This window comes from Mesoplodon mirus (assembly GCF_964341445.2).
Source record: "Mesoplodon mirus genome assembly, chromosome: 11".
Lineage (NCBI taxonomy): Eukaryota > Metazoa > Chordata > Mammalia > Artiodactyla > Ziphiidae > Mesoplodon > Mesoplodon mirus.
This window is the reverse complement of record NC_138987.1, coordinates 46,548,958-46,571,019: the sequence shown is the minus strand read 5'-3', so window position 1 is coordinate 46,571,019 and position 22,062 is coordinate 46,548,958. Positions and strand designations below refer to the sequence as shown.

The 22,062-nt window shown below is 35.3% G+C and overlaps 1 protein-coding gene across 5 annotated transcripts in view; it reads left to right on the top strand.

The window, feature by feature from the left end:
* ABCD2 (ATP binding cassette subfamily D member 2) overlaps positions 1-22,062 on the top strand; it is a gene marked incomplete at both ends in the record, with an annotated part of 79,403 nt that overhangs the window by 40,961 nt on the left and 16,380 nt on the right. For all 5 annotated transcript variants that reach the window (XM_082636323.1, XM_082636320.1, XM_082636322.1 and 2 more), the window contains 2 exons: positions 1,090-1,235; positions 11,297-11,381. In XM_082636323.1, coding sequence (XP_082492449.1) covers positions 1,090-1,235; positions 11,297-11,381 — 231 coding nt within the window. The remainder of the gene's footprint in view (positions 1-1,089; positions 1,236-11,296; positions 11,382-22,062) is intronic.

Below are 22,062 nucleotides of genomic sequence, written 5' to 3'. Positions count from 1 at the left end.
TACTACATATTAGTGGTTCTATCAAATGGGGGTGGTTTTGTCCCCTAAAGGGACAAAATAATATTTGGAGACTTTTTTTTTTTGTCACTGATGCAGTGGATGCTAGTAGCATCTGGTGCGTAGAGATCAAGTGTTCCGCTAAACATTCTATAATACACAGGATATACCTCAGTGACAAAGAATTATCTGATTTAATATCTGATTTAATATCTCCATAATACCACTGTTGAGAAACCCAGCTATATATCTACTTTGCACTTTGCTTTTCAACTTAACAATATATTATGTAAATCACCCTATATCAATTCATAGAGATCTTCCACATCCTGTTTTATAGCTGCATAGTTCAGGTTCTATAGTTTATTCAGTCAGTCTCCTTCGTATGCACATTTAGGTTGTTCTCAATATTTTGCAATTACAAAGAATGCTGTAATGGATAACTTTACACATTTTTTTTGTGAATGGCTGTGTATTTTTGGAAGTATATCTTTAAAATAAATTCCTAGAAGTGGGTCAAAGACCACATGATATATTGGTTTGTAGAATTCTCTCCAAAGGGTCGTACCATTTTGCATTTTCACATTGTATGAAAGTTCCTTGTGTCTCCATAGACTTGCCAATTGAGTGAGTTGTCAAATTTTGAACTTCTACCAATGTGATAAGTAAGAAACTCAGTATAGTTTTAATTTGCATTTCTCTTATTGTGAATGATACTTTTTAAGTTTTGTTTGTTCACATTGCTGGGTCAAAACCTCAAATTTTATGTTTAACCCAAATAGTTTTAGATGAAATACAGAAGCAACATTTATAAAATACAACAGAACAAGTATGTATTTCTCTGCTGAAAACATCCAAGTATTTCTTGTAGAAACTTTTCTTGTGGCTATGTCTCTATATGTTTTTACATGAATATAACAGTGTTTTATCCTGCCACACCTGAGAGAGAAATACTCATCACCAAGTAATAAATATAATCCTAGAAATATGGTATTTAAAGTCTGCTCTGGAGTTTTCAGACCACCAGAATGTCACATTGAGTAAACTAAACTGATTTTGTACTAAGATTCTTGTGTTCTTGGTGTTTTACAGGCCGTACATGTCTCTTGGAAGTCTTCGGGATCAAGTCATTTATCCAGATTCAGTGGATGACATGCATGATAAAGGCTATACAGACCACGATCTAGATTGTATTCTACATAATGTTCACCTCTATCATATAGTTCAAAGAGAAGGAGGTAAGGTCTATAATTTGTGTTTTTTTCATGTATTTAAATTAATTTTTAAAAAATAAATTTGGGTTTAATTTGAATGTATGCTGTTGTTGGAACATAGCACATAAGTAAAGATGGAGTTTACAGCTTTTGTTGCTTTTCCATTATTGACATGCTCTTTTCTGCTTATGTTATATTTCATGCAGCACACTAAGCTTTTTACTAAGTCTGCTGCTAGCATTTGAAAACAGTTTTTTTGAGGGGGTCATATTTTAATGTACATGTGTCCCTGAGGCCATAGTCAATCTAAATCTATGTAAAGTTCATGACAGAAATATTCTCCTGTCAAGCTCTCAGCTTACATTAAATGTAATAATTTGAGAAGTAGGTTTCACAAACTTATTTATTTTCAGACCCACAGTCTTACCAATACACTTTTTTCTCTAAAGCAACACATAGAGAATTAGATAAAACATAGAAACTTCTGTACTGTAGTATTTCAACATAAAACATACTTTTGAAAAAGTAGGAATAACAGTTATACATATTAGCTCAAAAAAGAATTACTTTCAAAAAACAGAATTACTTTCAAATAACTTGATAAAAAATATAATTTGATAGCCTAGAAAAACTAATGAAATAGCAAGCTAGAATTCTAGGTTAAATTTTGCATGGGTTTGATGTTTTATTTTTTAGCCCATTTACATTATCAAAAGAAGCAGGGTAGTACAATAATTAAGAATGTAAGCTTCAAAGTCAGAGTTCTAGAATCAAGTTTTAAATAGCTGGGGGACCTTTAAGATGGTGGAAGAGTAAGACGTGGAGGTCACCTTCTTCCCCACAAATACATCAAAAATGCATCTACATGTGGAACAACTCCTACAGAACACCTACTGAACACTGGCAGAAGACCTCAGACTTCCCAAAAGGCAAGAAACTTCCCACATACCTGGCTGTGTGGCTGACAGGGTCTCAGTGTGCCTGTTGGGTGTCAGGCCTGAGCCTCTGAGGTAGGAGAGCTGAGTTCAGGACATTGGACCAACAGAGACCTCCTGGCCCCACGTAATATCAGTCAGTGAAAGCGATCCCAAAGATCTCCATATAAATGCTAAGACCCAGCTCTACTCAAGGACCAGCAAGCTCCAGTGCTGGACACCACATGCCAAATAACTAGCAAGAGAGGAACACAACCCCACCCATTAGCAGAGAGGCTGCCTAAAATCATAAGTTCACAGGTACCCCAAAGCAAACCACTGGACACAGGACCTGACCACCAGAAAGGCAAGATGCAGCCTCATCCACCAGAACACAGGCACCAGTCCCCTCCACCAGTAAGCCTACACAACCCACTGAACTAACCTTACCCACTGGGGGCAGACAATAAAAAGCAATGGGAACTATGAACCTGCAGCCTGTGAAAAGGAGACCCCAAACACAGTAAGTTAAGCAAAATGAGAAGACAGAGAAATATACAGCAGATGAAGGAACAAGGTAAAAAACCCACCAGAACAAACAAATGAAGAGGAAATATGGAGTGGACCTAAAAAAGAATTCAGAGTAATGAGAGTAAAGATGATCCAAAATCTTGGAAATAGAATGGAGAAAATACAAGAAACGTTTAACAAGGACCTAGAAGAGCTAAGGAGTGAACAAACAATGACAAACAACACAATAAATGAAAAAAAATTCTCTAGAAGGAATCAATAGGAGAATAACTGAGGCGGAAGAACGGATAAGTGACCTGGAATATAAAATAGTGGAAATAACTACTGCAGAGCAGAATAAAGAAAAAAGAATGAAAAGAATTGAGGACAGTATCAGAGACCTCTGGGACAACGTTAAACACACCAACATTCTAATTATAGGGGTCCCAGAAGAAGAAGAGAAAAAGAGACAGAAAATATTTGAAGAGATTATAGTTGAAAACTTCCCTAATATGGGAAAGAAAATTGTCAATCAAGTCCAGGAAATGCAGAGAGTCCCATACAGGATAAATCCAATGAGGAACATGCCAAGGTACATATTAATCAAACTATCAAAAATTAAATACAAAGAAAAAATATTAAAAGCAGCAAGGGACAAGCAACAAATAACATACAAGGGAATCCCAATAAGGTTAACAGCTGATCTTTCAGCATAAACTCTGCAAGCCAGAAGGGAGAGGCAGGACATATTTAAAGTGATGAAAGGGAAAAACCTACAACCCAGATTACTTTACCCAGCATGGATCTCATTCAGATTTGACAGAGGAATTAAAAGCTTTACAGACAAGCAAAAGCTAAGAGAATTCAGCACCACAAACCAGCTATACAACAAATGCTAAAGGAAATTTTCTAGGCAGGAAACACAAGAGAAGGAAAAGACCTACAAAACCCAACCCAAAACAATTAAGAAAATGGTAAGAGGAACATACATATCGATAACTACCTTAAATGTAAATGGATTAAATGCTCCAACCAAAAGACATAGACAGGTTGAATGGAAACAGAAACAAAACCTGTATATATGCTGTGTACAACAGACCCACTTCAGACCTAGGGACACATACAGACTGACACTGAGGGGACAGAAAGAGATATTCCATGCAAATGGAAATCAAAAGAAAGCTGGAGTAGCAACTCTTGTAACAGACAAAAAAGACTTGAAAATAAAGATGAGACAAGAAGGACGCTACATAATGATCAAGGGATCAATCCAAGAAGAATACAACGATTGTAAATATTAATGCACCCAACATAGGAGCACCTCAATATATAAGGCAAATGCTAACAGCAATAAAAGGGGAAATACACAGTAACACAATATTAGTAGGGGGTTTTGATACCCCACTTTCACCTATGGACAGATCATCCAAAATGAAAATAAATAAGGAAACATAAGCTTTAAAGGACACATTAAAGAAGATGGACTTAATTGATATTTATAGGATTCCATCCAAAACAACAGAATACACTTTCTTCTCAAGTGCTGTGGAACATTCTCCAGGATAGATCATATCTTGGGTCACAAATCAAGCCTTTGTAAATTTAAGAAAATTGAAATCATAGCAAATATTTTTTCTGACCACAATGCTATGAGACTAGATATCAATTACAGGAAAAAAACTGTCAAAAATACAAACATATTGAGGCTAAACAATGCACTACTAAATAACCAAGAGATCACTGAAAAAATCAAAGAGGAAATCAAAAAATGCCTAGAAACAAATGACAATGGAGACACAACGACCCAAAACCTATGGGATAAAGCAAAAGTAGTTCTAAGAGGGAAGTTTATAGCAATACAATCCTACCTCAAGAAACAAGAAACATCTCAAATAAACAACCTAACCTTACACCTAAAGCAATTAGAGAAAGAAGAACAAAAAAAACCCAAGTTAGCAGAAGGAAAGAAATCATACACATCAGATCAGAAGTAAATGCAAAGGAAATGAAAGAAACAGTAGCAAAGATCAATAAAGCTAAAAGCTGGTTCTTGGAGAAGATAAACAAAACTGATAAACCATTAGCCAGACTCATCAAGAAAAAGAGGGATAAGACTCAAATCAACAGGATTGGAAATGAAAAAAGAGAAGTAACAACTGACACTGCAGAAATACAAAGGATCATGAGAGATTACTACAAGCAACAATATGCCAATAAAATGGACAACCTGAAAGTAATGGACAAATTCTTAGAAAAGCACAACCTTTCAAGACTGAACTAGAAAGAAATAGAAAATATAAACAGACCAATCACAAGCCCTGAAATTGAAATTGTGATTAAATATCTTCCAACACGTATGGACACCACAGGGAGAAAGTGGTGGGTGGGGATGGTGTGATGAATTGGGAGATTGGAGTTGACATATATACATTAATATGTATAAAATAGATAAATGATAAGAACCTGCTGTATAAAAAAATAAATAAAATTAAATTTAAAAAAATCTTCCAACAAACAAAAGTCCAGGACCAGATGGCTTTACAGGTGAATTCTATCAAATATTTATGAAAGAGCTAACACTGATCCTTCTCAAACTTTTCCAGAATATAGCAGAGGGAGGAACACTCCCAAACTCATTCTAGGAGACCACCATCACCCTGACACCAAAACCAGACAAAGATGTCACAAAGAAAGAAAACTGCAGGCCGATATCACTGATGAACATAGATGCGAAATTTTCAGCAAAATACTAGCAAACAGAATCCAACAGCACATTAAAAGGATCATACACCATGATCAAGTGGGGTTTATCCCAGGGATGCAAGGATTCTTCAATATATGCAATTAATCAATGTGATACACCATATTAACAAATTGAAGGAGAAAAACCATATGGTCATCTCAATAGATGCAGAAAAATCTTTTGACAAAATTCAACACCCATTTATGATAAAAACCCTCCAGAAAGTAGACATAGAGGGAACTTACCTCAAAATAATAATGGCCATATGTTACAAACCCACAGCCAACATTGTTCTCAATGGTGAAAAACTGAAACCATTTCCACTAAGATCAGGAGCAAGACAATGTTGTCCACTCTCATCACTATTATTCAGAATAGTTTTAGAAGTTTTAGCCACAGCAATCAGAGAAGAAAAAGAAATAAAAAGAATCCAAATTGGAAAAGAAGAAGTAAAACTGTCACTGTTTGCAGATAACATGATACTATACATAGAGAATCCTAAAGATGCTACCAGAAAACTACTAGAGCTAATCAATGAATTTGGTAAAGTACCAGGATACAAAATTAATGCACAGAAATCTCCTGCATTCCTATACACTAATGGTGAAAAATCTGAAATAGAAATTAAGGAAACACTCCCATTTACCATTGCAACAAAAAGAATAAAATATCTAGGAATAAACCTACCTAAGGAGAAAAAAGACCTGTATGCAGAAAACTATAAGACACTGAAGAAAGAAATTAAAGATGCTACAAACAGGTGGAGAAATACACCATGTTCTTAGTTTGGAAGAATCAACATTGTGAAAATGACTATACTACCGAAAGCAATCTACAAATTCAATGCAATCACTATCAAATTACCAATGGCATTTTTTACAGAACTAGAACAAAAAAAATCACAATTTTATGGAAACACAAAAGATCCCTAATAGCCAAAATAATCTTGAGAAAGAAAAATGGAGCTGGAGGAATCAGGTGCCCTGATTTCAGACTATACTACAAAGCTACAGTAATCAATACAGTATGGTGCTGGCAGAAAAATAGAAATATAGATTAACGGAACAGGATAGAAAGCCGAGAGATAAACCCACACTCATATGGTCACCTTATCTTCGATAAAGGAGGCAAGAATATCTAATGGAGAAAAGACAGCCTCTTCAATAAGTGGTGCTGGGAATGCTGGACAGTTAACATGTAAAAGAATGAAATTAGAACTCTCCTAACACCATACACAAAAATAAACTCAAAATGGATTTAAGACCTAAATGTAAGGCCAGACACTATGAAACTCTGAGAGGAAAACATAGGCAGAACACTCTATGACATAAATCACAGCAAGGTTTTGTTGACCCACCTCCTAGAGAAGTGGAAATAAAAGCGAAAATAAACAAATGGAACCTAATGAAACTTAAAAGCTTTTGCACAGCAAAGGAAGCCATAAACATGATGATAAGACAACCCTCAGAATGGGAGAAAATATTTGCTAATGAAGCAACTGACAAAGGATTAATCTCCAAAATATACAAGCAGATCATGCAGTCAATATCAAAAATAAACAACCCAATCCAAAAATGGGCAGAATACCCAAATAGACATTTCTCCAAAGAAGACATACAGTTTGCCAACAAACACATGAATAGATGCTCAACATCACTAATCATTAGAGAAATGCAAATCAAAACTACAATGAGGTATCACCTCACACTGGTCAGAATGGCCATCATCAAAAATTCTATAAACTGTAAATGCTGGAAAAGGTGTGGAGAAAAGGGAACCCTCTCACACTGTTGGTGGGAATGTAACTTGTTACAACCACTATGGAGAACAGTATGGAGGTTCCTTAAAAAACTACAAATAGAACTACCAGATGACCCAGCAGTCCCACTACTGGGCATATACCCTGAGAAATCCATAATTCAGAAAGAGTCATGTACCACAATGTTCATTGCATCACTCTTTACAATAGCCAGGACAGGGAAGCAACCTAAGTGTCCATCGACAGATGAATGGATTAAGAAGATGTGGCACATATATACAATGGAATATTACTCAGCCATATAAAGAAATGAAATTGAGTTATTTATAGTGAGGTGGATAGACCTAGAAACCGTCATACATAGTGAAGTAAGTCAGAAAGAGAAAAAAAAATACCGAATGCTAACACGTATATATGAAATCCAAAAAAAAAAAAAAAAAATTTGTTCTGAAGAACCTAGGGGCCAGACAGGAATAAAGACACAGACCTAGAGAATGGACTTGAGGCCATGGGGAGGGGGAAGGGTAAGCTGGGAATGAAGTTAGAGAGTGGCATGGACATATATACACTACCAAATGTAAAATAGATAGCTAGTGGGAAGTAGCCACATAGCCCAGTGAGATCAGCTCACTGCTTTGTGTCCACCTAGAGGGGTGGGATAGTGAGGGTGGGGGGGGAGGCGCAAGAGGGAGGAGATATGGAGATGTATGTATACGTATAGCTGATTCACTTTCTTATACAGCAGAAACTAACACATTGTAAAGCAATTATACTCTAATAAAGATGTTGAAATAAAATCTTAAATAGCTCCGTTCTCTGTATCTTCACCTCTAAAGTGGGAATAAATATCTACCTTATAAAGATTCTGTGAAGATTAAATTAGACTGTATGTAAAGTATTTAGAACAGTGGCACATAGTAAATGTGTAAGAATCAGTTGCTAAAGGTAATAGAACTAGTTGATATTGATACCATGATATTTTGTCTTTGTGTGATGGTACTTGATATTTTATATAGAAAGTTCACATGTATTACTTTATTGATCCTTACAATAAGCAAATGAGTTAGGCAAAAGAGGCATTATTCTATTTATTTTATTGTGTTTATAATATCATAGTTCATAAGTGCTGTAAATATGGAAAGAAGGTTTTCTTTTTGTTTCATATGGTCAACTTTTCCCCAGTTTTAAAACACTTTGGCTGAATAACAGCTGCCTGTTAATTTTGCGTAAGTTATTTTGGGTAAGTTTGAAATCGAATAATCTGAATAGAAATTTATAATAAACATGAGATATTCTATCCTTTTAGAAGCCAAAAGAAATTCTGGAACTGTTTTTAAGAATTTTCTAACCTTAATAATGTAATAGTAATTGTTATGGTTTATTGAGTACTTACTCTGCAGAATATAACATATTAAGCAATTTACAGTGTCACCCTGTTTAATATTTGTGACTGCCTGATGATGTGGGTTTTACCAACTTCCTTTTACAGATGAAATTCAGAAGTTTAGTAGTTTACCCAGGGCCCTCAGCAAGTGGTGGGACAGGGATTCAAACACAGATGGGACTTGAAAGTCAATATTCTATATTAGGCTATGCTACTGTGCTATGCTATCTTAGCTTCTTAGATGCTAATAAGACTTGCTATATCCTTACACATAAAAAAAACAAACGCTAAGGAAACCCACTTTACTTGCCTAGTCCTTAAAACATGAAACGTGTTTTAAAGCAAAGCAGGAAAGCATTTAAATTTGCAAGGGCATCACTTACTCTGGAAGAAGCCTGCTGAAGTTCTAGTAAGATTAGCTAACACTTTGCTTAGAGATATTCTTTGCTTTAGTAAAAGATGGATTTTAAAACTATGTTTTATTTCATCAAAGATATTACAAGATAGAAAGGAGTAGAAGTGTTAATGAATAGACGTGAACTAAAGCAGTTTGTTCATCTTTAGGAAGCAGGAAAACTGTTCACTTCTTAGCTGACTTATTCTCACCATTTCAACATCAAAGATGATATTATGACTTAGAGTTTTGATTTATATGTTCTCTGATCATGAAATATTGCCTACTAAAACTTTTGGGTTTAGTGGAACAAAGGACATGATTTATTTAAATACATAAAATTAAAGCTTCCTTTGACCCAAATACTTTTGTCTTGTGCATTCTCAGTTGAGGGGGGAAATTTTTTTAAGCCCAGAATTTTTCTCCACTGTGTAGCAATCTGAACCTATTTGTCAAATCCTCATTTATGTTTCATAAATGCTATAAAGTTAAGTCATAGAGAAAATTTTATTTCAACAGTTTTCACTAGAAGCAAGAACTTTGAACCACATGGCATTTAGAGATTGTTTTTTCCTAATATAAAATTATGGTTTTAAATAGATAGAAAATTCCTGGAAGTTTGCCCAAGAATGAACATTGGTCCCTACTGGGGAGTATCATTGGGAAACAGGGAAAATCTTATTTTCAATCCAGGGCACAAGAAACAATGAAACTCTACTTCTTATTTCCTTTCCCTTTGACCAAGTTTATTTAGAAAATTTAATAAAGATGAAAGTTCAGCTGAGGAAGAATAAAGAAAGCAAAGAGCCTGGATTTTTTCCAAATGGAAAAATTAAGCCTTGAATACTCTGGGATTTAGAAATATCGTGTGTGTGTGTGTGTGTGTGTGTGTGTGTGTGTGTGTGTGTGAAGTTTTGACAGTCATTTTCCTCTTTGAAAATCAGGTTTTGCCTAGTCTGCTCCATTTTATGATATTCCCACTTCAGAAAAATACTTGATATGGCTGTCTTCCTAATAGGCCCCATGGTTTTGTTTCTAAGTAACGTTTTCTTCTTATTACAAAATTAAGAAAAGCCATAAAATAATTTTAAAATAATAAAATTTTCAAATATTATAAAAATGTATAGCTTAGAAAGTAAAAGTCTCATAATTCTATTCCCAGAGAGGTTGTGTATGTGTATTTATTTACAGAAATGCAATCATAATTTATATATGTATATGTGTTCTTGCTTCTAGTGAAAATTCTTGCTTCTAGAAAGAAAATTTTCTCTATGACTTAATTGTATAGCATTTATGAAACATAAGTGAGGATTTGAAAAATAGATTCAGATTGCTATACAGTAGAGAAGTGTTCTGGGTTTAAAAAATTTCCCCCCTGCCAACTGAGAAGGCAAAAGAGAAAAGTATTTGAGTCAAAGGAAACTTTAATTTTATTTAAATCATGTCCTTTGTTCCACTAAACTCAAAAGTTTTACAAGGCAATCGAAAAATCTGTATATAACTTATAGTAGGCTGTCTCTAACCAAGGTTCCTCCATATCTGCCATTCTGCATTTGTGGATTAAACCAACTGCAAATTGTATAGTACTGTAGTATTTACTATTGAAAAAAATACATATATAAGTATTTCACAGTTCAGTCTGTGTTGTTCAAGGGTCAACTGTATACAGACACACACAATTCTGCAATTTGGTTTTCCATATAAAAAATACTCTAGGTACGTTTCTATATCAGTATGTATTGATCTAACCTATTTTTTTTAAAAAAATAGAAGCCTTGCTTTTTAAATAAATAGCCAACAGAAAGTCCTGCATATAAATAGACCTGCATATAAATCGTAGCTCTAATATATAGCTGTGTAAAATTTGATATATCAATTTCTCCATGAATTTTAGCTTATCGACCTATAAAATAAAACTAATAATAGCTACCTAATAACGTTGTGAGATATATAATGAGAAAACTCATATAAAGTGCCAGGCAGATGGAAACCATTTAAGTTAGCTCCTGTCATACCCTTTGTAGACTTTGCAGTAAGCCTATGCAAATCTGTTGATCTTTTCTCCCACCACCCTCCAAAATAAGTCTATCAACTCTTTGGAGATATTCAGGAACAAACACATTTTCAGTGTCAGTATTTGGAATTCTTAGAAGACGTTTTGTCAATGTAAGTAATTATTACTGGTAAAAAATATCAAATCTAAAATAAAATGCTTAAAAATAAGGCTCTCTAGCTTATCCAAGCATTTCTGAGAAATATCAGGTTCTTTGTGTTAATAACTTAAACTTGCTAGGAATCACTTGTCTACATAAAAACTGTAAAAGATGCTCTCTTTAGTTAAAAGATGCTTTATAAAATATATACTTATATATATTTTAAAGGATGGGATGCTGTTATGGACTGGAAAGATGTCCTGTCAGGAGGGGAAAAGCAAAGAATGGGCATGGCTCGCATGTTTTATCATAGGTAAGTATATTATACTCAAGTAATGACTATTCCATTGTTGTAACCAAAAAATGTTTGGATAGGATTCCGTGCCCTCATCTTTAGTCTGAAAATATTTTTCTGAAAAACTAGTGCTTAGAATTTACAGTTTTCTAATTTCCTAGGTTATTTTTTAATGAGACAGAAATCTCCAAGTATTTTTAAAAATTTTTTGTTGAGTAATGTTAGATGACAAAATTAAATTTTTATATGTCCTAAGTTTGAAAGTAGGATTATTACTAATTTTAAAATGTGAAGAATACATAACCACTGTTATACTGTTGTGAACACAGGAGGTAGACATTCAGTAATACTTCTCAATTAAATTATTAAATTCAAACTAAATTAACTTTCTAACCACTCACTAGCCTATAAAACTTAGTAGTGCTCTCCTCTTTGAAAATCAGAGGCATATCCAATGGAAAAAGGAACTAGCCAGCCTAAGTCTTCATGGACTCAGAAATAAAGAAATGCAGGAAAAAATTTCTCTTGATAAAACTTTTCTATTTGCAACCAGCTTCATAGCCTTTTGAATTCAAGGTACCAAACATAAGACATTGGAAAGAAGTATTAAAGCTCTTCTGATTTATTCTTCTTTTTTGTCCTATTCTTCTGTGAAAAATAAATTCCCTTTTTTTTTTTTTTTTTTTTTTTTTACATTAGGCCTCTGGTAATGAAAACCTGAGTTGTTACTCACTTTTAATACTTATATCTTGGGCAAAAAAGCCCAAGAGTTATGTACATGAATGCCTGAATAGACCATAAGCTGGGGCATATGCCATACTCTTGAAGAAGCTCCAGTGGAAGCAATAATAACTTCACAGGGAACATTTAAAAGCTGATAAAAACCACACACAAAAAAATTATCAAGTAAGCTTCATTAAACACTTAGCAACAAGATGGCTACTAATTTTTTAAAAAATCTTTTATTATGGAAAAACCATTACAACTTCATCAAAGAAGAGAAAATTGTAAGATGAACCCCGTATTCTCATCACACTGATTTAATACAGCACTTGATTTATCTATTTTTTATTTATGGAGCATTTTAAAGCAAATCCAAAATCATGGAATTTTTTTCATTAAATACTTTGGCATCAGTCTCTGAAATATTGGGATATTTTCTTACATAATATGTCATAATCATAACTAAAAATTTGATCATAATCATTTAAAATCATTTAATACCTGGTTCATATTCATTTTCCCTGATTGTCTCAAAAATATCTTTTTATACTTGGTTTGTTCAAACCAAGATGCAAACAAATTTTATATACTGAATTTTGTTGTTATATATCTCTTAATTATTTTTTAATTTAAAGAGTCTCTTCTTCTCCCTGCCTCTGTCCCCTTCCCCCATCTTTTATGCCATTGACTTGTTAAAGAAACTGGGTCAGTTGTCCTGTAAGAATGTTGTCCTTTCTAGATTGATCTGATTCCTTCCTCATGAGATCCCTTTACCTCTTTCCTCAATCTCCTATTTGTCTTGTAAACTGGAAATTAGAGCTAAAACCTTGATTATATTTAGGGTCAGCCTTTTTGGTAAGAATATAACATAAAATATTTATCATTAAAAATAATTTAAACAACTTTATTAAATATAATTATATGTTTATTTTATAAAAGTAGAAAATTAGATAAGTAAAAATAAGAAAAAATCTGTTGTCTCACTACCTGTACTACCTGTACTACCTGTAACACATAAAAGTTTGGTATAGTTTTTTTCTCTATTTTGGTATACAAAAGTTGGTTGTTATTTTTTTTTTATTAATTAATTAATTTTATTTTTGGCTGTGTTGGGTCTTCGTTTCTGTGCGAGGGCTTTCTCTAGTTGTGGCAAGTGGGGTCCACTCTTCATCGTGGTGCACGGGCCTCTCACTATCGTGGCCTCTCTTGATGCGGAGCACAGGCTCCAGACGCGCAGGCTCAGTAGTTGTGGCTCACGGGCCCAGTTGCTCCGTGGCATGTGGGATCTTCCCAGACCAGGGCTCGAACCCGTGTCCCCTGCATTGGCAGGCAGATTCTCAACCACTGCGCCACCAGGGAAGCCCCGGTTGTTATTTTTTAATGTAACTACTTTCATACAGTATACTGCAGTTTATATCCCTCTTCTTTTTTTTTGGCCACACCACACGGCTTGAAGGATCTTAGTTCCCTGACCAAGGATCGAACCCAGGCCCATGGCAGTGAAAGCACAGAGTCCTAACCACTGGACTGCCAGGGAATTCCCTATATCTCTCTTATTATTTTGTATGCTATTATGTGTACTATTATGTAATAGCTAGCCAAGGTTTATTTATTAGTATTATCATTAGTGTTATTATTATTATAACATTTATGTACCAAATACATAAATGTATTTAAGTATGCAATTCTATGACTTTTGACAAATGTATATACATTATGTAACCAATATCCCAATTAACATAAAGTATGTTTACATCACCATAGAAAGTCTCTCATGCCCCTTTCCAGGCAAATCTCTCTGTAGACAATTTCTGTTCTGATTTCTATCCTCATAAATTACTTCTCCTGTTCTACAATTTCATATAAATTAAATCATACAAATATGTATGATTTTTGTGTTACACCTGGATTTTATTAGTGAAAAAATATTGTGTAATAACATGGTATTTGTAATAACGACACAGTTAGTTCAAGAACACGGCAAGCTAAAAAAGTATGAACCAAAATTTGTGAACTCAGAATTTTTAGTGAAGTGCATTTTAGAATGACCTTTTTGAGATGATTTGGTGAGATTCAAGAGTAAACTTTACAGTGTGACGTTTATGACTAGCTGTCACCCACTATTACCCTGAATCTGTTTGAGCCTCATCCATAAATACTCAGTAATATGATCCCCAGCATAATTGGTGAAATGTAATATAATGGAATGTAAGGTATGATCATAAATTTCTCACTATGTCAGTGTGTTAATAAGATAAGCTCTGTAAGAAAAAACAACAGGCGTTAATAAAAGATGCTAACCTAAAGAGATTTTAAGTACCTATAACTTAAAATAAATACTTGAATCTTTTGTATCTAAAATATTTTGGATATAACGTGATACTGAATAAAAATAAAGTTATAACAGTGGAAAGAATTTAGTGCTCCACAGAAAGATGAGGGAAGATGAGCAAGTTGAAAAGCAAAATTTATTGAGAAGAAAATAAAATGAAATAGAAATGCTAAATCCAGTGAAGGACCTGCACTGTTGGTGGGAACGTAAGTTGGTGCAGCCACTGTGGAAAACAGTATGGAGGTTCCTCAGAAAACTAAAAATAGAATTACCATATGATTCAGCAATCCCACTCCTGGGCATATATCTGGACAAAACTATAATTCAAAAAGATACATGAACCCCTATGTTGATAGCAGCACTATTCACAATAGCCAAGACATGGAAACAACCTAAATGTCCATCAACAGATGAATGGATAAAGAAGATGTGGTACATATATATAATGGAATACTACTCAGCCATAAAAAAGAATGAAATAATGCCATTTGCAGCAACATGGATACAACTAGATATTATCATACTAAGGGAAGTAAGTCAGAAAGAGAAAGACAAGTACCACTGATATCATTTATATGTGAAATCTAAAATATCACACAAATGAACTCCTCTATGAAATGGAAACAGACTCACAGAAAGAACAGACTGATAGTTGCCAACGGGGAGGGGCTTGGGGGAGGGATGGAGTGGGAAGTTGGGATTAGCAGATGTAAGCTTTATATATAGAATTGATAAACAACAAGGGCCTACTATATAGCACAGAGAACTGTACTCAATATCCTGTGATAAACCATAATGAAAAACAATATCAAAAAAGAATGTATAGGGGCTTTCCTGATGGCGCAGTGGTTAAGAATCTGCCTGCCAATGCAGGGGACGTGGGTTTGTGCCCCAGTCCGGGAAGATCCCACATGCCGCGGAGCAGCTGGGCCTGTGAGCCGTGGCCTCTAGGCCTACGTGTCCGGAGCCTGTGCTCCACAATGGGAGAGGCCCGCATACTGCAAAAAAAAAAAAAAATGTATAGGGACTTCCCTGGCAGTCCAGTGGTTAAGACTCCATGCTTCCAATGCACGGGGTGTGGGTTTGATCCCTGGTCAAGGAACTAAGATCCCACATGCCATGCAGTGTGGCTGAAGGGGAAAAAAAAAGTGTGTGTGTGTGTGTGTGTGTGTATCTGAATCACTTTGCTGTGCAGCAATGATCAACACAACATTGTAAATCAACTATACTTCAATAAAAAGTAAAAATAGGGCTTCCCTGGTGGCACAGTGGTTAATAATCCACCTGCCAATGCAGGGGACATGGGTTCGAGCCCTGGTGTGGGACGATCCCACATGCCGTGGAGCAAATAAGCCCGTGCACTACAAGCCTGCCCTCTAGAGCCTGCAAGCCACAACTACTGAGCCCACCTGCCACAACTACTGAATCCTGTAGGCCTAGAGCCTGTGCTCCACAACAAGAGAAACAACCACAATGAGAAGCCCGCACACTGCAACAAAGAGTAGCCCCAGGTCACCACAACTAGAGGAAGCCCACACACAGCAACAAAGACCCAATGCACCCAAAAATAAATAACTTTTTTTAAAGTAAAATTTTTAAAAAATCGAGTGAAGAAAAAGTATAATAATGAGAAAGTGCCTCCCCTCATTCTCAAAGGGTTAATAACAAGATTTGAGCTGTAATGTGGAACACTTGAGCTAACTAAAATGGAGAACTTTGGCAAGAAGTATTAAGTATCAAAGTTGTATACTCTTTTTGAGAGGATTTTAATTTTTTTAAAAGGATTACTAATTTTATTATTTTTATTTTTGGGGGGTACTTTTTGCTTTTTTTAAACAACTTCATTGGAGTATAATTCTTTACAATGTTGTGCTAGTTTCTGCTGTATAACAAAGTGAATCAGTTATATGTATACATATATCCTGATATCCCCTCCCTCTTGCATCTCCTTCCACCTTCCCTAACCCACCCCTCTAGGTGGACACAAAGCACCGAGCTGATCTCCCTGTGCTATGTAGCTGCTTCCCACTACCTATCTACTTTACAGTTGGTAGTGTATATATGTCCATGCCACTCTCTCACTTCATCCCAGCTTACCCTTCCCCTTCCCTGTGTCCTCAAGTCCATTCTCTACATCTGCATCTTTATTCCTGTTCTGCATTTTTTTTTTAGATTCCATATATATGTGTTAGCATATGGTATTTGTGTTTCTCTTTCTGACTTACTTCACTCTGTATGACAGACTCTAGGTCCATCCACCTTGCTACATATAACACAACTTCATTTCATTTTATGGCTGAGTAATATTTCATTGTATGTATATGACACATCTTCTTTAACCATTCATCTGTCAATGGACACTTAGATTGCTTCCATGTCATGGCTATTCTAGACAGTGCTGCAATGAACATTATGGTACATGACTCTTTTTGAATTATGGTTATCTCAGGGTGTATGCCCAGTAGTGGGATTGCTGGGTAGTATGGTAGTTCTATTTTTAGTTTTTTAAGGAACTCCATACTGTTCTCCATAGTGGCTGTATCAATTTACATTCCCACCAACAGTGCAAGAGGGTTCCCTTTTCTACACACCCTCTCCAGTACTTACTGTTTGTAGATTTTTTGATGATGACCATTCTGACTGGTGTAAGGTGATACATCATTGTAATTTTGATTTTTCATTTCCCTAATAATTAGTGATGGTGAGCATTCTTTCATGTGTTTGTTGGCAATCTTTATATCTTCTTTGGAGAAATGTCTATTTAGGGCTTCTGCCCATGTGTGGATGGGGTTGGGTTTTTTTTCCGATATTGAGCTACATTAGCTGCTTGTATATTTTGGAGATTCATCCTTTGTCAGTTGCTTCATTTGCAAATATTTTCTTCCATTCTGAGGGCTGTCTTTTTGTCATGTTTATGGCTTCCTTTGATATGCAAAACCTTTTAAGTTTAATTAGGTCCCATTTGTTTATTTTTGTTTTTATTTCCATTTCTCTAGGTGGTGGGTCAAAAAGTATCTTGCCGTGATTTATGTCATAGAGTGTTCTGCCTATGTTTTCCTCTCAGAGTTTTATAGTGTCTGGACTTACATTTAGGTCTTTAATCCATTTTGAGTTTATTTTTGTGTTTGGTGTTAGGGAGTGTTCTAATTTCGTTCTTTTACATTTGGCTTTCCAGTTTGCCCAGCACCACTTATTGAAGAGGCTGTCTTTTCTCCACTGTACATTCCTGCCTCCTTTATCAAAGATAAGTTGACCATACGTGTGTGGGTTTATCTCTGGGCTTTCTATCCTGTTCCATTGATCTATAGTTCCAGTTCTGTGCCAGCACCATATGGTTTTGAATACTGTAGCTTTGTAGTATAGTCTGGAGTCAGGGAGCCTGATTCCTCCAGCTTCGTTTTTCTTTCTCAAGATTGCTTTGGCTATTTGGGGTCTTTTGTGTTTCCATACAAATTGTGAAATTTTTTGTTCTAGTTCTGTGAAAAATGCCATTGGTAGTTTGATAGAGATTGCCTTGAATCTGTAGATTGCTTTAGGTAGTATAGTCATTTTCACAATGTTTACTCTTCCAATCCAAGAGTATGGTATATCTCTCCATATGTTCGTATCATCTTTAATTCCTTTCATCAGTGTCTTATAGTTTTCTGCATATAGGTCTTCTGTCTCCTTAGGTAGGTATATTCCTAGATATTTTATTATTTTTGTTGCAATGGTAAATGGGAGTGTTTCCTTAATTTCTCTTTCATATTTTTCATCATTAGTGTATAGGAATGCAAGAGATTTCTGTGCATTCATTTGTATCCTGCTATTTTACCAAATTCACTGATTACTCCTTCTAGTTTTCTGGTATCATCTTTAGGATTCTCTATGTATAGTGTCATGTCATCTGAAAACAGTGACAGTTTTACTTCTTCTTTACCGATTTGGATTCCTTTTATTTCTTTTTCTTCTCTGATTGCTGTGGCTAATACTTCCAAAACTATGTTGAATAATAATGGTGAGAGTGGGCATCTTGTGTTGTTCCTGATATTAGTGGAAATTGTTTTAATTTTTCTACCATTGGGAACAATGTTTGCTGTGGGTTTGTCATATATGGTCTTTATTATGATGAGGTAATTTCCCTCTATGCCTACATTCTGAAGGGTTTTAATCATAAATGGGTGTTGAATTTTGTTGAAAGCTTTTTCTGCATCTATTGAGATGATCATATGGTTTTTCTTCTTCAGTTTGTTAATATGGTGTATCACATTGATTAATTATATATATTGAAGAATCCTTGCATCCCTGGGATAAACCCCACCTGATCATGGTGTATGATCCTTTTAATGTGCTGTTGGATTCTGTTTGCTAGTATTTTGTTGAAGATTTTAGCATCTATGTTCATCAGTGATGTTGGCCTAGTTTTCTTGTTTTGTGACATCTTTGTCTGGTATTGATATCAGGGTGATGGTGGCCTCGTGGAATGAGTTTGAGAGTGTTCCTCCCTCTGCTATATTTTGGAAGAGTTTGAGGAGAATAGATGTTAGCTCTTCTCTAAATGTTTGATAGAATTCGCCTGTGAAGTCATCTGGTCTCGGCCTTTTGTTTCTTGGAAGATTGTTAATCAGAGTTTCAATTTCAGTGCTTGTGATTGGGCTGTTCATATTTTCTGTTTCTTCCTGGTTCAGCCTCAGAAGGTTGTGCTCCTAAGAACTTGTGCATTTCTTACAGGTTGTCCATTTTATTGGCATATAGTTGCTTGTAGTAATTTCTCATGACCTTTTTTATTTCTGCAGTGTCAGTTGTTACTTCTCTGTTTCATTTCCAATTCTGTTGATTGATTTGAGTCTTATCCCTCTTTTTCTTGATGAATCTGGCTAATGGTTTATCAATTTTGTTTATCTTCTCCAAGAACCAGCTTTTAGTTTTATTGATCTTTGCTACTGTTTCCTTCATTTCTTTTGCATTTATTTCTGATCTGATGTATGTGATTTCTTTCCTTCTGCTAACTTTTGGGTTTATTTGTTCTTCTTTCTCTAATTCCTTTAGGTGATAGGTTAGGTTGTTTATTTGAGATGTTTCTTGTTCCCTGAGGTAGGATTGTATTGCTATAAACTTCCCTCTTAGAACTGCTTTTGCTGCAGCCCATAGCTTTTGGGCTGTCGTGGTTTTTTTCTTTTTAATCTTTATTGGAGTATAATTGCTGTACAATGCTGTGTTAGTTTCTGCTTTATAACAAAGTGAATCAGTTATAAATATACATATGTTCCCATATCTTTTCCCTCTTGCATCTCCCTCCCTCCCACCCTCCCTATCCCGCCCCTCTAGGTGGTCACAAAGCACCGAGCTGATCTCACTGGGCTATGCACTGCTTCCCACTAGCTATCTATTTTACGTTTGGTAGTGTATATATGTCCATGCCACTCTCTCACTTCGTCACAGCTTACACTTCCCCCTCCCCATATCCTCAAGTCCATTCTCTAGTAGGTCTGTGTCTTTATTCCCATCTTACCCCTGGGTTCTTCATGACTTTTTTTTTTCTTAGAATCCATATATATGTGTTAGCATATGGTATTTGTCTTCTCTTTCTGACTTACTTCACTCTGTATGACAGACTCTACGTCCATCCACCTCACTACAGATAGCTCAATTTTGTTTCTTTTTATGGCTGAGTAATATTCCATTGTATATATGTGCCACATCTTCTTTATCCATTCATCTGATGATGGACACTTAGGTTGCTTCCAACTCCTGGCTATTGTAAATAGAGCTGCAATGAACATTTTGGTACATGACTCTTTAACTTATGGTTTTCTCAGGGTATATGCCCAGTAGTGGGATTGCTGGGTCATATGGTAATTCTATTTGTAGTTTTTTAAGGAACCTCCATACTGTTCTCCATAGTGGCTGTACCAATTCACATTCCCACCAGCAGTGCAAGAGTGTTCCCTTTTCTCCACACCCTGTCCAGCATTTATTGTTTCTAGATTTTTTGATGATGGCCATTCTGACTGGTGTGAGGTGATACCTCATTGTAGTTTTGATTTGCATTTCTCTCATGATTAGTGATGTTGAACATCCTTTCATGTGTTTGAAGGCAATCTGTATATCTTCTTTGGAGAAATGTCTATTTAGGTCTTCTGCCCATTTTTGGATTGGGTTGTTTGTTTTTTTGTTATTGAGCTGCATGTGCTGCATGTGCTGCTTGTAAATTTTGTAGATTAATCCTTTGTCAGTTGCTTCATTTGCAAATATTTTCTCCCATTCTGAGGGTTGTCTTTTGGTCTTGTTTATGGTTTCCTTTGCTGTGCAAAAGATTTGAAGTTTCATTAGGTCCCATTTGTTTATTTTTGTTTTTATTTCCATTTCTCTAGGAGGTGGGTCAAAAAGGATCTTGCTGTGATTTATGTCATAGAGTGTTCTGCCTATGTTTTCCTCTAAGAGTTTGATAGTTTCTGGCCTTACATTTAAGTCTTTAATCCATTTTGAGCTTTTCGTTGTGCATGGTGTTGGGGAGTGTTCTAATCTCATACTTTTACATGTACCTGTCCCGTTTTCCCAGCACCACTTATTGAAGAGACTGTCCTTTCTCCACTGTACACTCTTGTGTCCTTTATCAAAGATAAGGTGACCATAAGTGCGTGGTTTTATCTTTGGGCTTTCTATCCTGTTCCATTGATCTATCTTTCTGTTTTTGTGCCAGTACCATACTGTCTTGATTACTGTAGCTTTGTAGTGTAGTCTGAAGTCAGGGAGCCTGATTGCTCCAGCTCCGTTTTTCATTCTCAAGATTGCTTTGGTTATTTGAGGTCTTTCATGTTTCCATACAAATTGTGAAATTTTTTGTTCTAGTTCTGTGAAAAATGCCAGAGGTAGTTTGATAGGGATTGCATTGAATCTGTAGATTGCTTTGGGTAGTAGAGTCATTTTCACAATATTGATTCTTCCAATCCAAGAATATGGTGTATCTCTCCATCTATTTGTATCATCTTTAATTTCTTTCATCAATGTCTTATAATTCTCTGCATACAGGTCTTTTGTGGGCCATCGTGTTTTCATTGTCATTTGTTTCTAGGTATTTTTTGATTACCTCTTTGATTTCTTCAGTGATCACTTGGTTATTTAGTAGTGCATTGTCAGCCCCCATATGTTTGTATTTTTGACAGTTTTTTTTTTCCTATAATTGATATGCAGTCTCATAGTGTTGTGGTCAGAAAAAATATTTGCTATGATTTCAATTTTCTTAAATTTACAGAGGCTTGATTTGTGACCCAAGATATGATCTATCCTGGAGAATGTTCCATGAGCACTTGAAAAGAAAGTGTATTCTGTTGTTTTGGATGGAATGTCCTGTAAATATCAATTAAGTCCATCTTCTTTAATGTGTCCTTTAAAGCTTATGTTTCCTTATTTATTTTCATTTTGGATGATCGGTCCATAGGTGAAAGTGAGGTGTCAAAGTCCCCTACTATAATTGGGTTACTGCCGATTTCCCCTTTTACAGCTGTTAGCATTTGTCTTATATATTGAGGTGCTCCTATGTTGGGTGCTTTAGTATTTACTATTGTTGTATTCTTCTTTGATTGATCCCATGATCATTATGTATTGTCCTTCTTTGTCTCTTGTCTTTATTTTAAAACCTTTTTTTGTCTGTTATGAGAATTG